Source organism: Paramormyrops kingsleyae, chromosome 24, assembly GCF_048594095.1.
Source record: "Paramormyrops kingsleyae isolate MSU_618 chromosome 24, PKINGS_0.4, whole genome shotgun sequence".
NCBI lineage: Eukaryota > Metazoa > Chordata > Actinopteri > Osteoglossiformes > Mormyridae > Paramormyrops > Paramormyrops kingsleyae.
In genome coordinates, this window is record NC_132820.1 from 11,012,652 (window position 1) to 11,031,727 (window position 19,076).

Consider the following 19,076-nt stretch of genomic DNA (forward strand, 5'->3'; position numbering starts at 1 on the left):
GCAGCAGATACAGCCTTGCTATAAATAACGCAGCCCGCCAGCCTGCAACTGGAGCTGGAGAAACATGGCCGGACAGAGCGGCCGGATCTAGGCCCCATAGCACTGCGCCCCCACCAGCCCCCCCCCCCCCCCCAGCACAGGAGCTTCAGCACCGATCCCCCCGCTTACCGGAGCACAGGACGGACCCGCGACGGAGCAGCTGGCGGCGGGCGTGTCTGTTATCACCAGTGCAGGGTTCCAACGCGCGGGTATGGGGAGTTACACGTCAGCCGGGGGGGGAGGAAGGGGGCAGCTGCTGGGAACACAAAAATATCTACCCAGCTTGCCCCCTCCCAGCGTCAGGAACACAAGCAAGACGGGGGGGTCGTCTGAATGGGACGGCATGGAGCTGAAACAAGTGATCATCAAGCCTCGGACCAAAACAGGACTGCGGAGGGCGGGAACCCCTAACCAGACCCATGGGGGGTGGGGGGGGGGGGGGGCACACATGGCCCCACACTTAGTAATGAAATGGAGCTCTGAGGTGGAGCCCCTAGGGTTTTGCGGCAGCTTCGCTCGACCCTCCTCAGCTGCCCTGAATTTACGAACATCCCATTAACACCTTCAGTCCGAGCACATTTCAGCTGACGTGCGACCAACGCTGCAATTCCAGCTGCAATACTTAACTACACCATTAGAGGGTACATACAACTATATTCCACTAACACCTATATCCACTTGACACCAGAGGGCGCTGTTTCTCTGATCATGAATCTTGAAATTACAGTACATACCAACTGGCAGTGCTTTTGAAACTGGGGTTGATAAATAATGAAATATTTTATACCACCTATCACCATGTGCTTCAAACCAAATCCTACAGGAGAAACTATGAGTTATAATAATCATAGTCATTAGGAATGCAGCGTTTGTGTGACTAATCTTGTTCACTCCGGGAGAAAAGCATCATGGAAAAACTGCAGAGGCATAACTCGCTCTGGACAAGCTGTGCTTTTCACTGCCGCTGTGTGGGCAGTTAAGGGCACTGTGTTGGTGGCACAGTGTGTGTGTGTGTGTGTGTGTGTGTGTGTGTCTGTGCTTAAGTGTGTCTAGGAGTGTGTGTGAGTGTGTACGTATGCACAACTGTGTGTGCATTTGTGCCTGTCTGTGTCTTTGCACATGTGTGTCTGGGCCTGTATGTATGCAGTAACTATAGTCACATGTAACGACGTTATGTAATGAAATTACAAAATATATGTAATTGTAATCCGTTACAGCTACTGAGGAAAAATATATATAATTAAATTACAATACTAATCAAAATGGGATACATTTGTTTCGGAAAAAATAAATAAAAAGATTACACATAGCATTAATCTTTTCACCATGCAGAAATGGCGCCTTTGTCACATTTCCAGACAAGGCAGGATCGCTTTATTCCCCAGTTTAAAACACTTGCCAGAAAAGTAATCAAAAAGTAATAAAACGTAATAAGTTACATTACTTTGATGAAGTGATCAAAATAGTTACATTACCTGTTACATTTGTAATAGGGTAACTAGTAATCTGTAACCTATCACATTTCAAAAGTAACCTCCCTAACACTATGCGTGTGTGTTCTCGTCCCGTTCTGCCTATCCTCTATGCATATTCCTAAGCCTGTATACAAATGGCAGCTGGTTTGTCCTCTGAACTGCCTGTGATTTTGCTTTTTCCTCCACTCTCATTCCAGCACAAGGATTGTTCAATCTGCTTCCTACCTCGATAAAAACCTGAGGTCGCATGTCTCAAAATTGGCGCAGAACAAATCTTCAATGTGTGCTTATGAATCACCGGTACCCACAGGCAAACTGGTATGTATCACTGGCGCATACAAACAGCCGTACGAAGTGAAAGCTGATAAATCTCGCGCATTCTAAATATGACTGCAAGACTAAGTTAAATAAAGAAACCCCCTCAATGAATTATATATGGCCATATAACTTCAACGTAATACACGTCGATCGGCACAGTAGGAGATCGCGTTGCAGAAATGGAAACCATTAAAGGTCATATACCTCTATATCCGTATTCTTGTATTTTGCTATTAAAAAATTTTTTTTTTAATTGTGAAGAAGGGGAAAAATTGGACTTCACCAAGAATGAGATGGAAGTTTTGATGGGTGCAATAATAATAATAATTAAAAAAATAGGTATTGTTTTGGTAACTTCACCAGTTGCCTGTCAAAGAGAAGGACTTAGCATAGGGACAGGTGACACATGTAGGTGACACATGTAGTTAATGCTGCGTCATTTGTAACGAGAACGGCAGCGGAGGTGAGGAAGGAGAGGCGATCTGAAAATGACCAGCAAAAAAAACGTCCACAGATCCCACATCTGTACCACAGAGGGCGCCCTAAGCACCACGTCAGTATCACCTCTGGATGGTAACATAGCTGCCATCATGGGCCAAACAGGGATCATTCCAGATGGTGATGCTGACCGTGAGGCTCCATCACCCATGGATGAGGTCTGTCTGTTAGAAATAGGAGAGATACTTTTGTGGTTGCGTGTAACAGCCAGTAATGTGTGTCGTACCCCAGCAAGTGAATATTGCCAAAAATGAATTGTGCCAGATGTCTTATAAAGCACATACACTATATGGGCGAAAGTATTACATCTACAGGAAATGTTCTGTCATCTCAGTCTAAATCCATAGGCATCAGTATGGAGCTGGTCCCCCCTCTGCAGCTATAACAGCTGCCAGTGTTCTGGGAAGGCTTTCCACAAGATTCTGGAGTGTGTCTGTGGGAATGTTTGCCCATTCATCCAGGTTAGCATTTGTGAGGTCAGGCACTGACGTTGGACGTGAAGGCCTGACTCGCGATCTCCATTCTAGTTCATCCCGAAGGTGTTTTGATGGGCAGGCGTTTGTGTGGGCCGGTCAACCCAACCATGTCTTTATGGACCTGGCTTTGTGCACTTGGGCACAGTCATGCTGGAACAGAAAGGGCCTCTTCCTCAAACTGCTCCCACTAAAGGCGCTTTCACACTGAACGTCTGAAACCTGGACCCGGGTTACAAGTTCCTGGGTCTCCTAGTTACTTTTGTGTGTCGCTTTCATGCCACACAAACTGAACGACACATTACATGTAATTGGGGTACAATAATAATTTAATCTGCTCAGTTTTTGCTACACTACATCTCTTTTTCTGTACTTTCGTCTAACTTCCAAGTGCTTGTGGGTAACCAATCAGCACACTGTTGCTGTAAGCTCCTCCCCAGATTGTGTTCCAATGAAAGGTACCAAAATAGGGTTCTGGAACTGCCTCCTGCTGTATGAACACAACAAAAGTCTTTGGTTCCGGAAAAAAGTTCAGATTCCAGAAAAAGTTCCAGTGCCTAATGTTGGAAACATAGAATTGTCCATAATGTCTTGGTATGCTGAAGCACTAAGAGTTCCCTTCACTGGAACTAAGGGGCCAAGCCCAACCCCATTGTCCTTGTCCTTCAGACTGTCAGACAGAGAAGCGTGATTCGTCACTCCACAGAACACGTTTCCACTGCTCCAGAGTCCAGTGGCAGTGTGTTTTACACCACTGCATTCGACGCTTGGCACTGCGCTTGGTGATGTGAGGCTTGCATGCAGCTGCTCGGCCATGGAAGCCCATTCCATGAAGATCAGTTATTGTGCTGGATTTAATGCCAGAGGAAGATTGGAACTCTGCAGTTACTGAGTCAGCAGAGCGTTGGCGACTTTTACACACTCTGCGTCCCAGCACTCAACAATCCCGTTCTGTTATTTTTTGTGGTCCTCCACTTTTTGGCTGAGTTCCTCTGGTTACTAAATGCTTCCACTTTGCAGTAATACCATTTATAGTTGGACGTGGAATATCTAGCAGGGGAGAAATTTCATGAACTGACTAATTGCAGTGGTGGCATTCTATGAATCCTTGAATTCACTGAGCTCTTCAGAACAACCCAGTCTATCACATACTGTATGTTTGTAAACCTGACTGCATGGCTGGGTGCTTCATTGTACACAATGGGTCTAAATGAAACATCTGAATTCAATGATTAAGAGGTATATCCCAGTACTTTTGTCCATATAAAGTGTTTTTAGTGACAGTTATACATTGTTTCTTTGGGCATGGACCTTATATGACTTTATAACAATTCTTTGTCATTAACATGACCTGCCTGCACATATTCTGTGTAAACATAACTAAATCATTCTATTTGTCAATCTATGAAGATTGATAATTAAGTGGGAGTTTGTACATCGCCAATGTGGCGATCGTTTCAACTCAGTTACACTTCTCTGCTGCTAGGAATTTGTGCGTATGTATGGTCCGGAGTGTTCGTAAATATACGCACATTTCTACACACAGGAAGAAACTGATAAATAACATCCTTCGATTTTCTGAAGGCACTTATCCTATTCCGGGTCTCGGGGGGTCCAGAGTCTATCCCGGAGGTTACGGTCGCAAGGCAGGGAACGACCCAGGATGGGGCGCCAACCCAACACAGCTGATAAATACCATTCATTTATAAAATTTGGCAGTTTTCCACTTTCACCAAGAACCAAGTCGTACCACGAAGAGATGATTTTCCACTGTAAATTACCCAAGCCGTAACAGGGCCCAGCTCACTGCCGAAAGCGTAACCACCATCTGATTGGTTGTAATGTACGGAGATACTGGTGTTTCTGTGCATGGTTTATCTGAAGAAAAAACAGGCAAATTCTATATATTATTCATTATTAGTAGTACCATACATCGCAACGTATTGATAAATTCCTGATAACTCGGAGCTTGAAAATTTCCATCCACCTAGTCCTGTAGAACAGCAGAACAGAATGGATCCATACTGCACATTAACGCAAGCAAATGCTAATTCCGCTAGCGTTCGATGCTTACATAAGTCAGTGATTCTCACAGCCTTGCTAGCGGAACTTAGCACATAGCAAATCATAACGTACAATAGGGCTGTGTCCGAATTCAGGGGCTGGAGGCTTCGAAGGACGCGGTCTATGAAGGCGCAGGCTTAGGCCGCATTCTTCGAAGGTCGAACAGAAAGTGTTGTCAGATGGGACAGTCTGGCCTACGGAAAATTTCCCAGATGTGTCACCAGCTGCTCTCTCCCTTATCCTTGAGTCACGAACCACCAACCATATTGCCTAGCCGGGACACGCCCACTTTATCTCTGAATCTTGGGATATGTTGGGCTGTGAAGGATCCATCGGGTGCATCTGCTGCGATGCATTTGGTCTTCGAATGCAGCCTACAAAGACCCTGGATTCAGACACAGCCCGTAACTCTCCTAGATGTGGGAAAGACAGTGAAGGTGGACTCGTCAGAACAATACATGTGTCACATTGTGCCCAGCATAAGATTTGCGCTCCTGGCCCCGTTGAAACCAACATTAAGCACTGGCATGAGTGACCAAAGATTTGGCTATAGCTGCCCGACCATGAATATTGACCCTGCGGAGCTCCTGACAAACAGTATTGGTGGAAACAGGAGAGTCAAGGGGCGCATTTAATTCTGTTAGTTGATCGGCGGCTGTGGTTCTATGTTTTTCGGATGCAATCTGGGCTAGTGCCCGGACGTCCCTGCCAGACAGCTTCATGTGTCCACAGTTACTCCTGTCGGATGTGGTCCGTCCTTCGTGGTGGTGTGCCGACATCACCCTGGATACCGTGGCTCTCGATACAACGCAAAGACTCGCTGTCCTGGTCGCAGATGCACCAACAATTCGTCCTCTTTGAACTCTGACGTGTCTCCCATTATGTCGTGTGGATTGCAATATTTCATGCACAGCTGTGTTATTGCTCTGCTAATTCAACCTTTATACTCTGCTCTACCTGACAGAATGTGCAATCAGTGAACAGGCCGTGCATATATAGGCGTGAAACCTCAAACACTATTGACCAGGTGTTTCAGTTTTATTGTCCAATTCCTGTGTGTGTGTGTGTGTGTCTGCATATGTGAGCATGTGTGTGTGTATATATATATATGATGCAGTTCTTTAAATCAGATTAGAGGTATGAAGGAGGGAGCACTGTGATAGAACTGAGCCACCGTGACCTTTATTTTGAAATCCCATCGGAAGCACTGCAAGAGGAATGAGCCACCATGACTTTTATTTTGAAATCCTGTTGGAACCACCACCTTGCGAGAGCCCCTGTCTCCCACCATATAATCCTGGAGAAATTACCTCAAACATGCCAACAATCCAATACCATCAGCCCACGTGAAAAGCAGTAAATCTAAAAATGTAAACTGGGATGTTTTCTAGCTATTCTTATTTTTATTAATGACATTAATTTCATTCAGCTGGGATTCTGTTTATTTGTGTAAGTCAAATACCATGTATTTAGCTTTGATAATGTAATGTGCTATTTCAGATACACCTTGTCACCTCTTTCCATTAATTATTATAGAATTGGCACAAAATGTGAATTAGGCATCAGACATTCGCATGCATGGATTATCTTGTGACCATGAAAACAGAAAGGTTAGAAGGGACTGAGATTTAATGGACCATAAAGATTATTTTTCCTAATTTTTTTTTACTCTTTGCATTATGTGGAATGTCTGAGCACTTTGTTTTGCATTAAGTGTTTCCCACGCTGCTGGTGAACAGACCAACATAAAAACGACGTCTGCAGCGATTTCCAGTTTTCCAGATGCAGTCGGGGCAATCAACTGCACGGACGTTGCACTAAGGCCACCTCAAGTCAAATCGATGTTTATTTATCAACTGCACAACGGTATATTATACAGCAGAAGATGCAGACAATGAAATTAGTGCTAATTATGCTACTTTTGTTAATCGAAAGCCATGTAATTCAATTGATACGCAAGTCATCTGCGACGCCAACGTGACACTGACATTACACTCCGTTCTTTTGCGTTTCACGTGCCACCTCAGAATCTCCCAACCGCTTTGGGAGAGCATAAATGCATCTCCTATTATAGATGCCATGCACATGTTAAAGCTTGAGGGCTAAGATGTGTGTTTGTCCCCGATAACTGCAGTCACACTGACCGGTACAGCAAGTCATCTCTACCTCTCTGTCTTCAGATCCGACCACACTTTTCTGGGACGTTTTGTAGAGGTGTCAGAATTTACTGCAGCGATGTGTTGCCATCCAACATACTTTTAAACATTCAACTTTATCACGAATGTACAAAGTGCAAGGACTTTGACAACGAAATGCAGTTTGGTATATGCAAAAGTGCTAGAAACAGCTTTGCAATATGTACACGTTTGATAAATAAAACGTCAGAAAAGTACTTCTAAATATTATCTTGTTTCTGATAAATGTGCGTAGGCCCCCAAATACACCATTTTGTCATGACCCCATCTTTATGGTCACCATACTTCCGGGTTTCCCCAAACACGTCCTCTTTTTGGGACCCTGTCCAGGCGTCCAATCAAAAGTCGGCGGTTTAGCACTGCAGCTTCAATATACAGCAGCCACACAGCGGTTGCAAGGTTTGTGCAAATTAACTTAAAAAATGTAACAATATCCACATCTCTACGTATCATGGTGCCCCTGAGTGACGTCGTCTTCCGGAAACCAATGGCACAATTCTTTTTCTTTTTTGTGTGAACAGCGAATCCCTTTGTTTGCTTGATGTTTAACAAACTTTAGCTTAGCGTTTTGCAACTTTTGTTGAAATTGACCTGTATACAGTGGTACCTCGGTTATCGAACTCACTAGAACTCAAATTTCTTGAAAGTCGAACAAACCAGTTTGACCTAGAACTCGATAAATAAGTCGAACTGTGAACGCCGACCTAATATAAATTGTACGCGCCAGGAAATGAGTCATACTACAATGCAATTCTTACTTGAATGTCTTCTTCACAGACTGGACGATTCATGAAATAAAGCAGCGCAACATTACAGTAACTAACAATAAATAAACCACTAACTTGCGTGTACTATTAGAGCATTTATGTCATTTATTTAAACTTTATTTTACCAGGTAAATTAACTGAAAACCAGTTCTCACTGCGGTTCCAGTTTGTGCAGCCGGGTGAGAGGCTGCACAAACGCAGCGTTGCTTTAAGCCAGCGCTGTAAGCAAGTCGAATGCACCCAATGACTGAACCGGGGAAACAAACTGAAACTCGGACTGAATACAGAGGACTAATGACAACAACCAGAAACAGCTGATCACATGGGGATCCCACACGAGGTTAACGAGGGGGCGTGGCACACGGAAGGAGCGAACGATCGGGGCAGGACAGGGGTAATGATGGGATAAGATCTTTATCGTTTTGGAGGCCATTAAGAAAAAAATGCTCTTCTTGTTTTATCCTGTTCATTTTGTGTCTAAATTCTTAAAAAAAAAAAAAAAAATTAGGTGTAATTTTGGGGGGCCAGGAACCAATTAATTGGTTTTCCATTATTTCTTATGGGAAAAATTAGATCAGAACTCGAACCTCATTAATACTCTGATCCATAGACACATCCTGTTTTTCCGTCTCATCCAATATGGTAACCCTATGTATCCCTATGTACGACAGGAAAGGGCTCGATTTGCATATTACATGAGCATGGAACTCATTCGGTCTGTTTATTTATGGTTATTTGTGGGCGGCAACTGGGCAGGATCTTAGACTCATGCATTTACGACATTTAGTCCCGACATTTCCGAGGGCAAATGTGAATACGCCAGGTTTGATATATCCAAACTTTTTTGCGCATGTGCGTTTTTTTCCTTTTCATGCGTACTCATTTTTTCCCGCTAAAATTTATTTAAATTTATTAAGTCTGATAAATGACGCCCCTGGGGTTCAAGACTGGAAAAATTCTTATAAGACGGTAAAAATGACTATAATTTAACGTCCGTCAAAGGTATGAGTTTGAGATGTGAAAATGAAGCAGAGTGGAAAATGAATAGGTGGTGGGGGGGGGGGGGGGCAATTGAAATGCAGAGAGGGGTGATGGCCTGCGTTGAGGACCCTCTATCGTGATTTTTTTTTTTTATCCATTTTGTTCGTTAAAACCTGGACGACAAACTCAGCTAGCTGCCTTCTTGAAATACCTCGGGAAAGTTGCCAACACGGAGTCCACCACACCCAACGCATCCCAGCGAGTTTATGCTACAGTATGTCACACAGACAACCAATCATGTGGATTGATAAGGATCTGAGAATGTGGACAAGAATGTGACTTATGCTGGATGTATTAGTGTTTTAAAATGAGTGTTAAAAAATAATGATGATTTAAAGGCCTTAATCTTCACTGAGGGGGTGGGGTAGTCCATCTGAGGGGGTAATTGCCCCTTTGGCCCGCCCCTGGCGCCGGGCCGGAGATGAAGCATATGGAGATGAAAGCGCAGTGTCTAGGAGGGTCGTGGCCCAGCCCGCTGGCACCTCCGGGCAGTGGGGCGGCTCAGCTATGCCAGGCAGCTGCTGCTGGATACCAGCTAAGCAGATCTCCCCGCTTTACGTAAGTGACCAGGTTCTGCTTGTACCCGAACAAGCAAGACGCACTATTATGTGTGTGTGTGTGCGTGTGTGTGAGTATGTGTGTGTGTGCGTGTGTGTGAGTATGTGTGTGTGTTAGCCTCTGTCTGCGTCTTTGGTTATGTGTGTGAGCATGTACCTGTTTGTCTGTCTGTTTATTTGTGTGTGTTTGTGTGTCTGTGTGTGTCTGTGTGTGTGTCTATCTGTCTGTATGTGTGTGTGCGTCTGTGTGTGTGTGTGTACCTGTTTGTCTGTCTGTGTTTATTTGTGTGTGTCTGTGTGTCTGTGTGTGTCTGTGTGTGTGTCTATCTGTCGGTATGTGTGTGTGCGTCTGTGTGTGTGTGTACTGTACCTGTTTGTCTGTCTGTGTTTATTTGTGTGTGCCTGTGTGTCTGTGTGTGTGTCTATCTGTCTGTATGTGTGTGTGCGTCTGTGTGTGTGTGCGTCTGTGTGTGTGTGTACCTGTTTGTCTGTCTGTGTTTATTTGTGTGTGTCTGTGTGTGCACTTTCATATCCACACCTTCCTTCTCAAAGGACACACAAACACACAGTCAAAACACAGAAACAGACCCCAGTGAAAATCCCAGTCAAAGCCAGTAACCCACCTGCGTCTAACATATTCTGATACAGAAGAGCGACTCTATGTGGTCCAGTTTGGCTGGCCAGTAGCCAATCAGCTTCAAACCCGTGAGCCTTCACTCACATGGGACATGCAGCTGTGTTAGTGATGTTAATGTCGGCTAACATGGTGCCACGCTGGAATCGCTCTCTGGGCTCTCTGACCTGCTTATCCCTGCTCACACCTTCACCACGACGGACTGGGCCAGGTCAGATCGCGCTGCAGCAGCGGAGCTGACCTCAGTCCTGTTTTCGAACCTCAATCCATAGTCATCCCGGTCTGGGGAAAGGCCCCCAATTCTCCAACGCGGAGGACTGATCCCAGACCATTGACAGAGAACGGAACAGGAGTGGTCTGGAATGCAGCGCAGGTACGACCTAAAGACGCCAGCCAGCAGCCCTTTTCCCAGCCGGAGGCATCGCTCGGGGAGCTGCCCAAACGGGCCTGACAGGATAGTACTGTCTGAAGCGAGAAGGGCTGGTCACATGACCACATCATGCTGCTATTGTGAGGGAGTCACAGTGCCTGTGTCACTGTTGTAGGGAGTCATGGTGCCTGTGACACTAATGGAGAGAGTCACAGTGCCTGTGTCACTGATAGAGGGAGTCACTGTGCCTCTTTCACTAACTGAGGGACTCATAGTGCCTGTGTCACTAACGGAGGGAGTCATTGTGCCTCTGTCACTAACTGAGGGAGTCCCTGGACCTGTGACATTTACAGAATGTTTCCCAGTGCCTGTCTCTAATACCGGGAGTCACAGTATCTGTGTCACTAATGGAGGGAGTCACTGAGCCTATGTGACTAATACAGAAAAGCACATTCTTATAAATGTGGTATTCCGGAGGAATGTCCTCACAGTAAACAGCAGGCTGTGAACCAGCAACCTCCTGGCCCCCCTCAGCCCCAGCCACCACCCACCATCCCAGCAGGCCTCCGACAGCAGCTTGCGGCTAGAACCCACCAAGCCTGGCGACCGACAGCAGGCTGGCTGGTACAGCTCAGTCTGAAAGTTTTTATAACCCATGTGCCTTAAATAGACGCTACAGTTTTGGGTCAGTCCCCAAAAGCCCTCTTTTTTCCTCCTTCCACAACGGAACAGTCCCTCTTTCGCAGTTGTATCTGGGACGGGGGGGCGGAGGGGTGTAAGGAGACGATGCTTTGCTGGGGCAGTGGGGGGAGGGGGCTACATGTTCCGTCCCTGTAGGGAGTCATTGTACCCCCACCATCTCTAACAACCAGTGCTGTGCAAATGGAGCTCGCCCAGCAGTGACGCACCCACCTCCGCAGCAGCTATGGAATCGAGGCCAACCGCGTTATGCAGCTGCCCCACCAACGGGTCTGTCCAGGGGGACCTTCAAGAGCCTCACGGCTGAGAATCCAGCACAGGAAGTTATTTTTACTGAAGTGATCCAGGTTGAGTGCCTTCCTCAGCCAGCAGTGGCTGACATATTTACAAACGCATGAGCAAACTGTGCCTGCATCTGTGCATGCAGACCACACTGAAACAGCTACAGATCATCCGGAGACAGCTATAGACTATTCTAAGACAGGTGCAGCCCATCCTGAGACAGCTACAGACTATTTCAAGATGGCTGTAAATCACCCCAAGACAGGTGCAGACCATCTGGCATTTGATACAGACCATCCCAAGACAGCTACACTATCCTGAAAGAGGTACACACCATACAAACAGACCAAAACAGCTACAGACCACCCTGAGACAAGTACAGACCACCCTGAGACAAGTGCAGATCATCCTACATTTGATACCAACCATCCTGAGACAGCTATGCTACCCTGAGACAGGTGCAGACCATCCTGACACAGAAACAGACCATCCTGAGACAGATACAGACTATCCTAAGACAGCTGCGTAGGTTCAATAGATGACTTCATCCTGTTATCACCAAGGATTAAACATTAACTTGTACACTCAGTGGTCATTCCAATCAGGCACAGCTAGCCTGTTACAGGTAGGACCCACTATTTTAACCAGCATCGGGACATCATTCCTATAGACAAGACAATATTGTGCTGGCATTGTGACATCATTCCTGCAGATCAGATTGTATTGTGCTAGCATTGTGACATCATTCCTGCAGATCAGATTGTATTGTGCTAGCATTGTAACATCCTTCCTGCAGATCAGACTGTATTGTGTAAAGCATTGTCACATCAGTCCTATAGATCAGACTCCATTGTGTTCGCACTGTGGCATCATTCCTGCAGATCACACTATATTGTACTAGCATTGTGACATCATTCTTGTGGGTCAGATTGTATCATTCTAACATTGTGGCATCATTCCTATAGGCCAGACTGTACTGTGCTCTCATTGTTAATATCACAGAAGAAGCTGGTGAATGACAGGTGAATGAATGAATGAGTAGAATCTTCCAGTGTGCATTTAACCTGTCCCATCCCAGCCCATCCAGGCCACATGGATCCCAACTGGTCTCAACCAGTTATCACTCCACAACAAAGTAAAGAGGCTACAATTATCTATAACAATAACAATTATCCAGCACAGGGACATGCTGGGACCCGACTCTGTCCCGGAGACAAAACCTACTATCACGTTTTCCCCCTAAAACCTGTTTTTGCTCAGCCTTCCTCAGTGCAGCACGAATTAACCCATCTTGTGCAAAACATATAACACAACTTGCACCTTAAACGTCCGTGATTCACAGTAAGTGAGTGCCCCCCCCCATCACAGAGACAGTGGGCTGTCCCGTCGCATCCTCAGCCCTGGTATCACCATGCCGAGCTGAGAGACGGGACCTGGTCGACCTCTTCTGCTTGTCATCAACAATGTGGCTGCAGGCCACTAAAAATTTGACACAAAGGTGGGCGGAGCTTCTGCACTCACTGTCTGGGAGCAAAAGTCACCCCCAGAAATTCTGACTCTCCCCCTCCCCCCCAGACCCATTCTGACTAGTTCAAAGTTCCCTCCACAGGTAACATCTGTATGAGTGATTCTAGGACAGAGGAGAGATCTGCAGCACATTTATGGACAGAGGAGCTCAGGGGAGTTGGAGACGAGCTGTATGGAGGTACACTGCTCCTGCCCCCCCCCCCCCCCACCACGATTGACAACCTCTGCCCATCAGGGGACCCCCAATGCCCACCCTGTGATGGGACTCTGGAAATGCCGCTGGTGTGATGGGCTCCTCAAGGTGGTTCCTCCCTTATACAGCCGCACCATGAGTTACAGGAGAGTTCTGCCCCCCCCATGGGGAGCTGGGAGGTTCGCTTACCTCTAAGACTTCCCGCCGCAGCCCCTCGCTGCTCCTCAGCCAACCGCGGCTCAGCTCCGCCAACTCCAGGATGGGCTGCACCTTCAGCCGCACCGTCTCACCAGACTGCCGGATCATCTCCACGATCTCGTCCCGATTCCGGCCCTCCACATTGAGCCCGTTCACCTCCACCAACCGGTCGCCGGGCACCAGGCCCAGCTCCAGCCCCAGGCCCGGGCCCGGGCCCAGCCCCAGACCTAAGTCTTTGGCGCCAGAGCCGGGCTCGGCGAAGTGGACCACGCGTTTGCAGACGGCACCGTCGGCAGCACGGCGCTCCAGCATGGCGGTGCGGCGCAGCGAGAAGCCGAAGTCGCCGGTGTCGCGCCTCCGAATCTCCAGCTCCCGAGGATCCGGCAGAACTGGGGGCACCACAGCGGGAAGGCGCAGGTCCGCCGCAAACGTCCGCTCCACCAGCTCCGGGACCTTCACTGGGCCCAGGCCGGGTTCAGGGTCTCCGGGCTTAGGGGGCATGTCAGAGGTCTGTGGGGATGGGGAAGGCATGGCGCCCTCCAGTGGCCTGTCCTCACTGCCCTTTTGGGAGAAGGACAGGCGCTTCATGAGGTGACCCACCTGTGAGCTCTGCCTGGCCAGAGACTTGGCGGCACGCTCACGCACTGAGCTGCGCCGGGCCCCTATGCCGCCCTTTGCCTCCTCGCCGGGGCCTGCCGTGTCTGCTGCCGGTCCCCCGGTCTCTGTGGTCCCCGGCCGGACAGGCATGGGGCCTGAGATCTCAATCCTCCCCTTCTGCTCCTTCTTGGCCCCACGAGGGAGGTGGAAGAAACCCCTCCTCACGCTCATCTCCTCCAGGCTCCTCAGCTCCGCCACCGACATGCGCTCTTTCTTCTCCCTCTTCTCCCTCTTCTCCTTCTTCCCAGCATCCTTGTCTTTGTCCTTCTTGATCAGGTGGAACATCCTGGAAGAGGCCTGATCCTGGCCGTCACATGGAGGCTACACCCCCATGCGGGGTGAGAACCAGGCACCAGACGTGAGGTGGTGCCAGAACCTGCAGATCCAGCTCTCCTGAGAAGAGAAGGATGGGCAGGAAGTGAGTTTCCCCCTCTTTGGATGAACCAAAGCCTATTGTGTCAAATCCTTTGACATCACATCAGCGACAGCCAATGCTCTGTGACGAGCAGCGAACTCTGACCTTTATCGCCTCAAGATCGAAGTTAACGCTGCTCTTAATGAATGCACCACAGCAATTAGAAGAATCTCAAAGGAAAACAGCGGAAAGACAGGCATCCTTATCAGGAATGCGGGGCATCAGGTCTGCCTCTCCGGACATGACTCAGCGCTCAAAAACCACTCCTAATCTGGCCAGCTGAACCCTCTGCTTGTCGGCTCACATCTCTGTCTCAACTATTATTTGCACGGCGCTGTCACACATTGTCTTTTACAGCCCTGCAGACTCCTGCCTCCACCCACCCTCTGACCTACGGAACGTCACACAGTAAGACATATGGGACTCCCACCATTAGCAAACAGACTCGTAACACTGGAGATATTGTATGAACTGCGAGATTTACCCCCCCCAGCCGATTAGGCTGAGAAGTCACGTGGCTGAAATTTCAATCAGCGGCCGGGTAGCAGAGCTGCAGAGAGTCAGACGGTGACTCTGTAGGGGATGCGTTGCCCCCCCGAAAGCGAGACCTGCCGAGCAGGTGCACCGCTCCGTCCTCTGTCGTCCTCGTGTATGCAGTCAGGACCGGTCAGAAGCGTACCTGTATTCCACATGCATGTAAGATCCGGCGAGTCCCTGTCTGGCTTTCTCATACTCCGATGCGTATTTTCAAGCCTTCTTCTCACACTTTTTTCCCATCCCAAATGCTCTTTCACCGTGCCCTCCCCGTCACGCAATAAGAACGCCAGGGATTTCGTCCAAGTAACAAACCTGATTGAACTAGACCATTAACCCTTATTATAAAGCATTATTAATAATCACGTCATGAACGGACAGTGACTCACAGTGCGTTCAGGATCAGCGTTACAAAAATATAATCAAAGTTTAAAATGCACACCAGTACAGCATACAGAAGTAGATGCAGGTTATGAAATGAGTTTCCTTTCATTGATTACCGGACGCTCTAGACACTAGACACTCTAGCAATTACTGACATTAAATGCTTAAATGGTGACACATCATTTGGGGCTAGTTCGCTATCCCGACCTCATCGGTGTAAATGCGATTCAACCCCAAGTTCAACCACCCTTCAACCCTGCAGAATCCAGCATAGTGCATTGCTTCCTTATAAATATAAATCCCCGTGAATGGCTGAGATCTACTCACCGTTTCCCGGTGCGCCGTACGCCTTTGGAGGTGCGACGTCTCTGCAGCTCCCGGAGCCCGGTGCCGTTTCGGAGCGCAATAAGGCACCTTCGCCGGGATGAGCCGCAAGGCGCTGCGCAGCCGCCACCGCCTCCCCCCCTCCCTCCTCCGCAGGTCCCGCAAGCAAAGTCGGTCCTAAGACGCCCCCAGCTGGCAACTTTGCGGAACCGCAGCCCGACAAACGGCCATCACCCACGAACTCCATGACTTCGCCCTACTCATCTACCTCCCAAAATATTAAATTTATTCAGTGGTGATGATATACGTGTGGTCAAAATGGTGGCTCCTTTATATTTGTGAAATGGGTTACTTTAAAAAAATATATGTCTTGATGTTCGTCATAATCCAGTTCTTTAGGCGTGTGTATAGAAATTCGATATGTTGCGTGCCCTATAAGAATATAAAAATGCACTGTATTCCGGTGATTCGCTTCTCAAGCATTTCCTAAAATGGCAGATACAGCAAAACCTTGGACAGTCCTGACACAGCAGGTAGCGGCCCCCAGAGTCCCTAGAATCACCTCTGGTCGTAAAATGTTTTGGTTGCTAAATGTCTGATGTTATCAGTCGGTCTGCTTTGCACTGAATACCGGGCACCACCCATAAGAGACTGAAAGCAGAGTAGCAATGAAAACATGGTGGGGGAAACTTACACTGGGTGGCGCTGTACACAAAGCATGCGGGTCTGTCCAGGAAGAAGCATCTCCCAAACCTCCTGGACAGATCTAGCTGCCCGTTTCCCTTCCTAGGACCCCCCTGGGTATACAACACCAACATATGACACTATGGAGGCCAACATGAAGACTCAGAACCAAGATATTCCCTCAGCCCAGGACAGCTTGGCACTCCCCAGCACCATCAGAAGGGTGCAGAAGTCCTACCTCATCACAAGGTGCCTAAGGATGGACCAAGAGGCTGTTTTTCTAAGTCAAAGTAAACCTGTCTAGAACACTGTCGGATAATAAAGGGGGATGTGATGTAAGGGAAGTAACCCTGAACTGTCAATCGCTGTATCCTATTGGTTAATTCTTGACTATCCAGTGAGTTACGGAATGCAGTGATTGGCTGGGAGCGTTAAAGCCACCCATAATCCCACCATGCATCTACAAACCTAGACTTCCTATCAATGTTTCCTGTGGATGAAGAGGTTTGGCATCGGGGCACCGTGCAGACATCAGACCATTGTTGTACATGGTTTTTAAATTATTGTTTAGTGATGCCATGTTCCATCTCTGTCTATGGAGGTCAACAAACACTTGATGTTCGATTAGATGATTGACTGATTGGTCGGATAGATGTTTTTGGCAGCAAAGATTTTGGCGTGGCGGGCTGTCGTGGAAAAATGTTGCCAAGCCGGAAACACTGCTCCCCACCGTTCATAACTGAGATGTAGATTGTTTATGAGGCTAATAAAAGTTGTTGTTATTGTAGTTACAATTGTTGTTGTTACAATATTTCTGTGAATTGCTGTTATATGTTATTTTGTCATTGACGTGAATTGTTTGCCACTTGTATTGATGCAAACCTTCGTGCACTTAACCCCCGTCTGACCCTATGTTGTGGCCCCCAAGCTTGCTTACAGTGGGGGGTCCCCCAGGAGCATGCTGGGAAACACTGGTCTATTCCATATGCTGATGGTCTACATTAGTGTTTCCTCTCAGCTCCCAGTGCACCTGTACCAGGTATTCAGAGTTCCTGATTGACTGGGAGCTGGGAGGGAGCAAAAACATGGACTGGCCGTGGGTTCCCCAAGGACTGGGTTGGGAAACACCGGTCTACATAAAGCTCAGCTGTACCACACACCCTCAAAATAAAGAACAGGACCGCTGCTGTCAGAAATGTGACAGTTTGAGTCACTAATATGTCAAGTGCCATGTAACCACATATTATTAGTAGCGTGAAACATCAGCTTTCCCAGTGAGTATGCTGTTAACCAATTAATTCTAAACCATTCAATCAAAAAAAGATGACTAGCTATTTAATCTTCCAAAGTAGTTTTAAAACAGTTAAGTACCCTAAAGGCATTTTCATCTGTTTATATTTTCATAAATGTATCTTCCTTTCCTGTGTTTTTCAGTAAAAATAGTTTACCCATTTCCCAACATTAATTGATGCTGTCTAATATTTGATGTTTACATTATAAAATGTGACTCTGGCATATGAACTGCAGGGCTGCCAACTTTGGTCAGCTGGCTGGATTGAGATTTTCAATTTTAGACAAGTCTGCACACACATTTATATGTATATAACAGTTTTATTGCCTTGTAAATAGTCTGTAGGGTTTTCAAACTACCCCAACGCTTTTGATGTAGCTAATTTTAGGTTTATAATGGAATAATAAAGATTGGCTGTAAGATTTCTTGCACGAGCGTGACAGTCTGAAAGCGTGAGTGTCACGCCAGATGGGTGAGAATTGGCAGCCCTGCAAATGATGTATAGTATCTTGGGTGTTGTGATGTAGTTGTTTTGTGAAGATATTTGAGTGTGTAGGCCCTGAGTCACACATTACACTTTGCTAGCATGGCAAAGGACAATCTGTGTACAGCAAATGAACACACTGACTGATACAAAAGATTAAAGTATAGGCTTTACTGAATGTTTTGTAGGTGTGACTAGGAGTTATATTTCAATCATATTTCCTTATCAAAGAAAGCAAAATGTCAGTCGTGAGTATTTAGTGAAGAAAAAATACAGTTCACACAGGTTTAAATGTTATAACATTTGCACATTCTTTATTTGCAATACACTGCAAACACTCACAAAAGCAGTTGTATACGCAATTTGTATATTTATTGTATTGTAAATGTCATATGTTTATTTATCGTATCTGTGCGCTGTGTACTTGTACAAGGATCTATTGACAATAAAATATTCTCCAGTCTTGAAAAAGGTATCCCCAACTGACGCACTAATAACGCTCCGAGTACCCTCAACAGTTTGTCGGGCTAGCTACAACTTTTCTACGCATTAAGGCGTTTTATGAACATACCGAACAGGAATACGATCAGTCTCCGAGGATTTAGTATCTTACATAACCGTTGGTGTTAAGTTGTTTCGGTTTTCACTTTGATCTGCCAATCATTTACTGTGGTATATGCAGTAAATAATGTACGTCGCTTTATTTAGCAGAAATCACCGCTTTTCCAATTAACCCAGTTCGGTCAGGAACCAGTTAATGTAATAATAATGTATAATTCTCATTTTTAAACATACTCTAATAACTGTATTTATTTAATTTATTTTAAGCAGTTAAGTATGCGCAATCACTGGCTTGAAATAGAAATGTTATAATGTTTCATATGTCTGGATGCGAATAATCAGCAGAAATTATGAACAAATAATTATTATTATAAAATGCATAACAAGATATACCGCTGTACACTAATTCTGC

At 46.6% G+C, this 19,076-nt stretch overlaps 1 protein-coding gene across 6 annotated transcripts in view; it reads right to left on the reverse strand.

The window, feature by feature from the left end:
- Positions 1-15,757, reverse strand: part of LOC111860813 (unconventional myosin-XVIIIa-like) — a 42,309-nt gene extending 26,552 nt beyond the window's left edge. For 3 of the 6 annotated variants that reach the window (XM_072706358.1, XM_072706353.1, XM_072706352.1), the window contains exons 1-2: positions 15,648-15,757; positions 13,322-14,380 (exon numbers count right to left, since the gene is read on the reverse strand). In XM_072706358.1, the coding sequence (XP_072562459.1) occupies positions 13,322-14,272 (951 nt within the window). In that variant the 5' untranslated portion in view covers positions 14,273-14,380; positions 15,648-15,757. Of the gene's footprint in view, positions 1-168; positions 410-13,321; positions 14,381-15,647 lie in introns of those variants that run through there. The other 3 variants (XM_072706356.1, XM_072706355.1, XM_072706354.1) reach the window with 1 other exon arrangement.
- Positions 15,758-19,076: the final 3,319 nt, after the last annotated feature.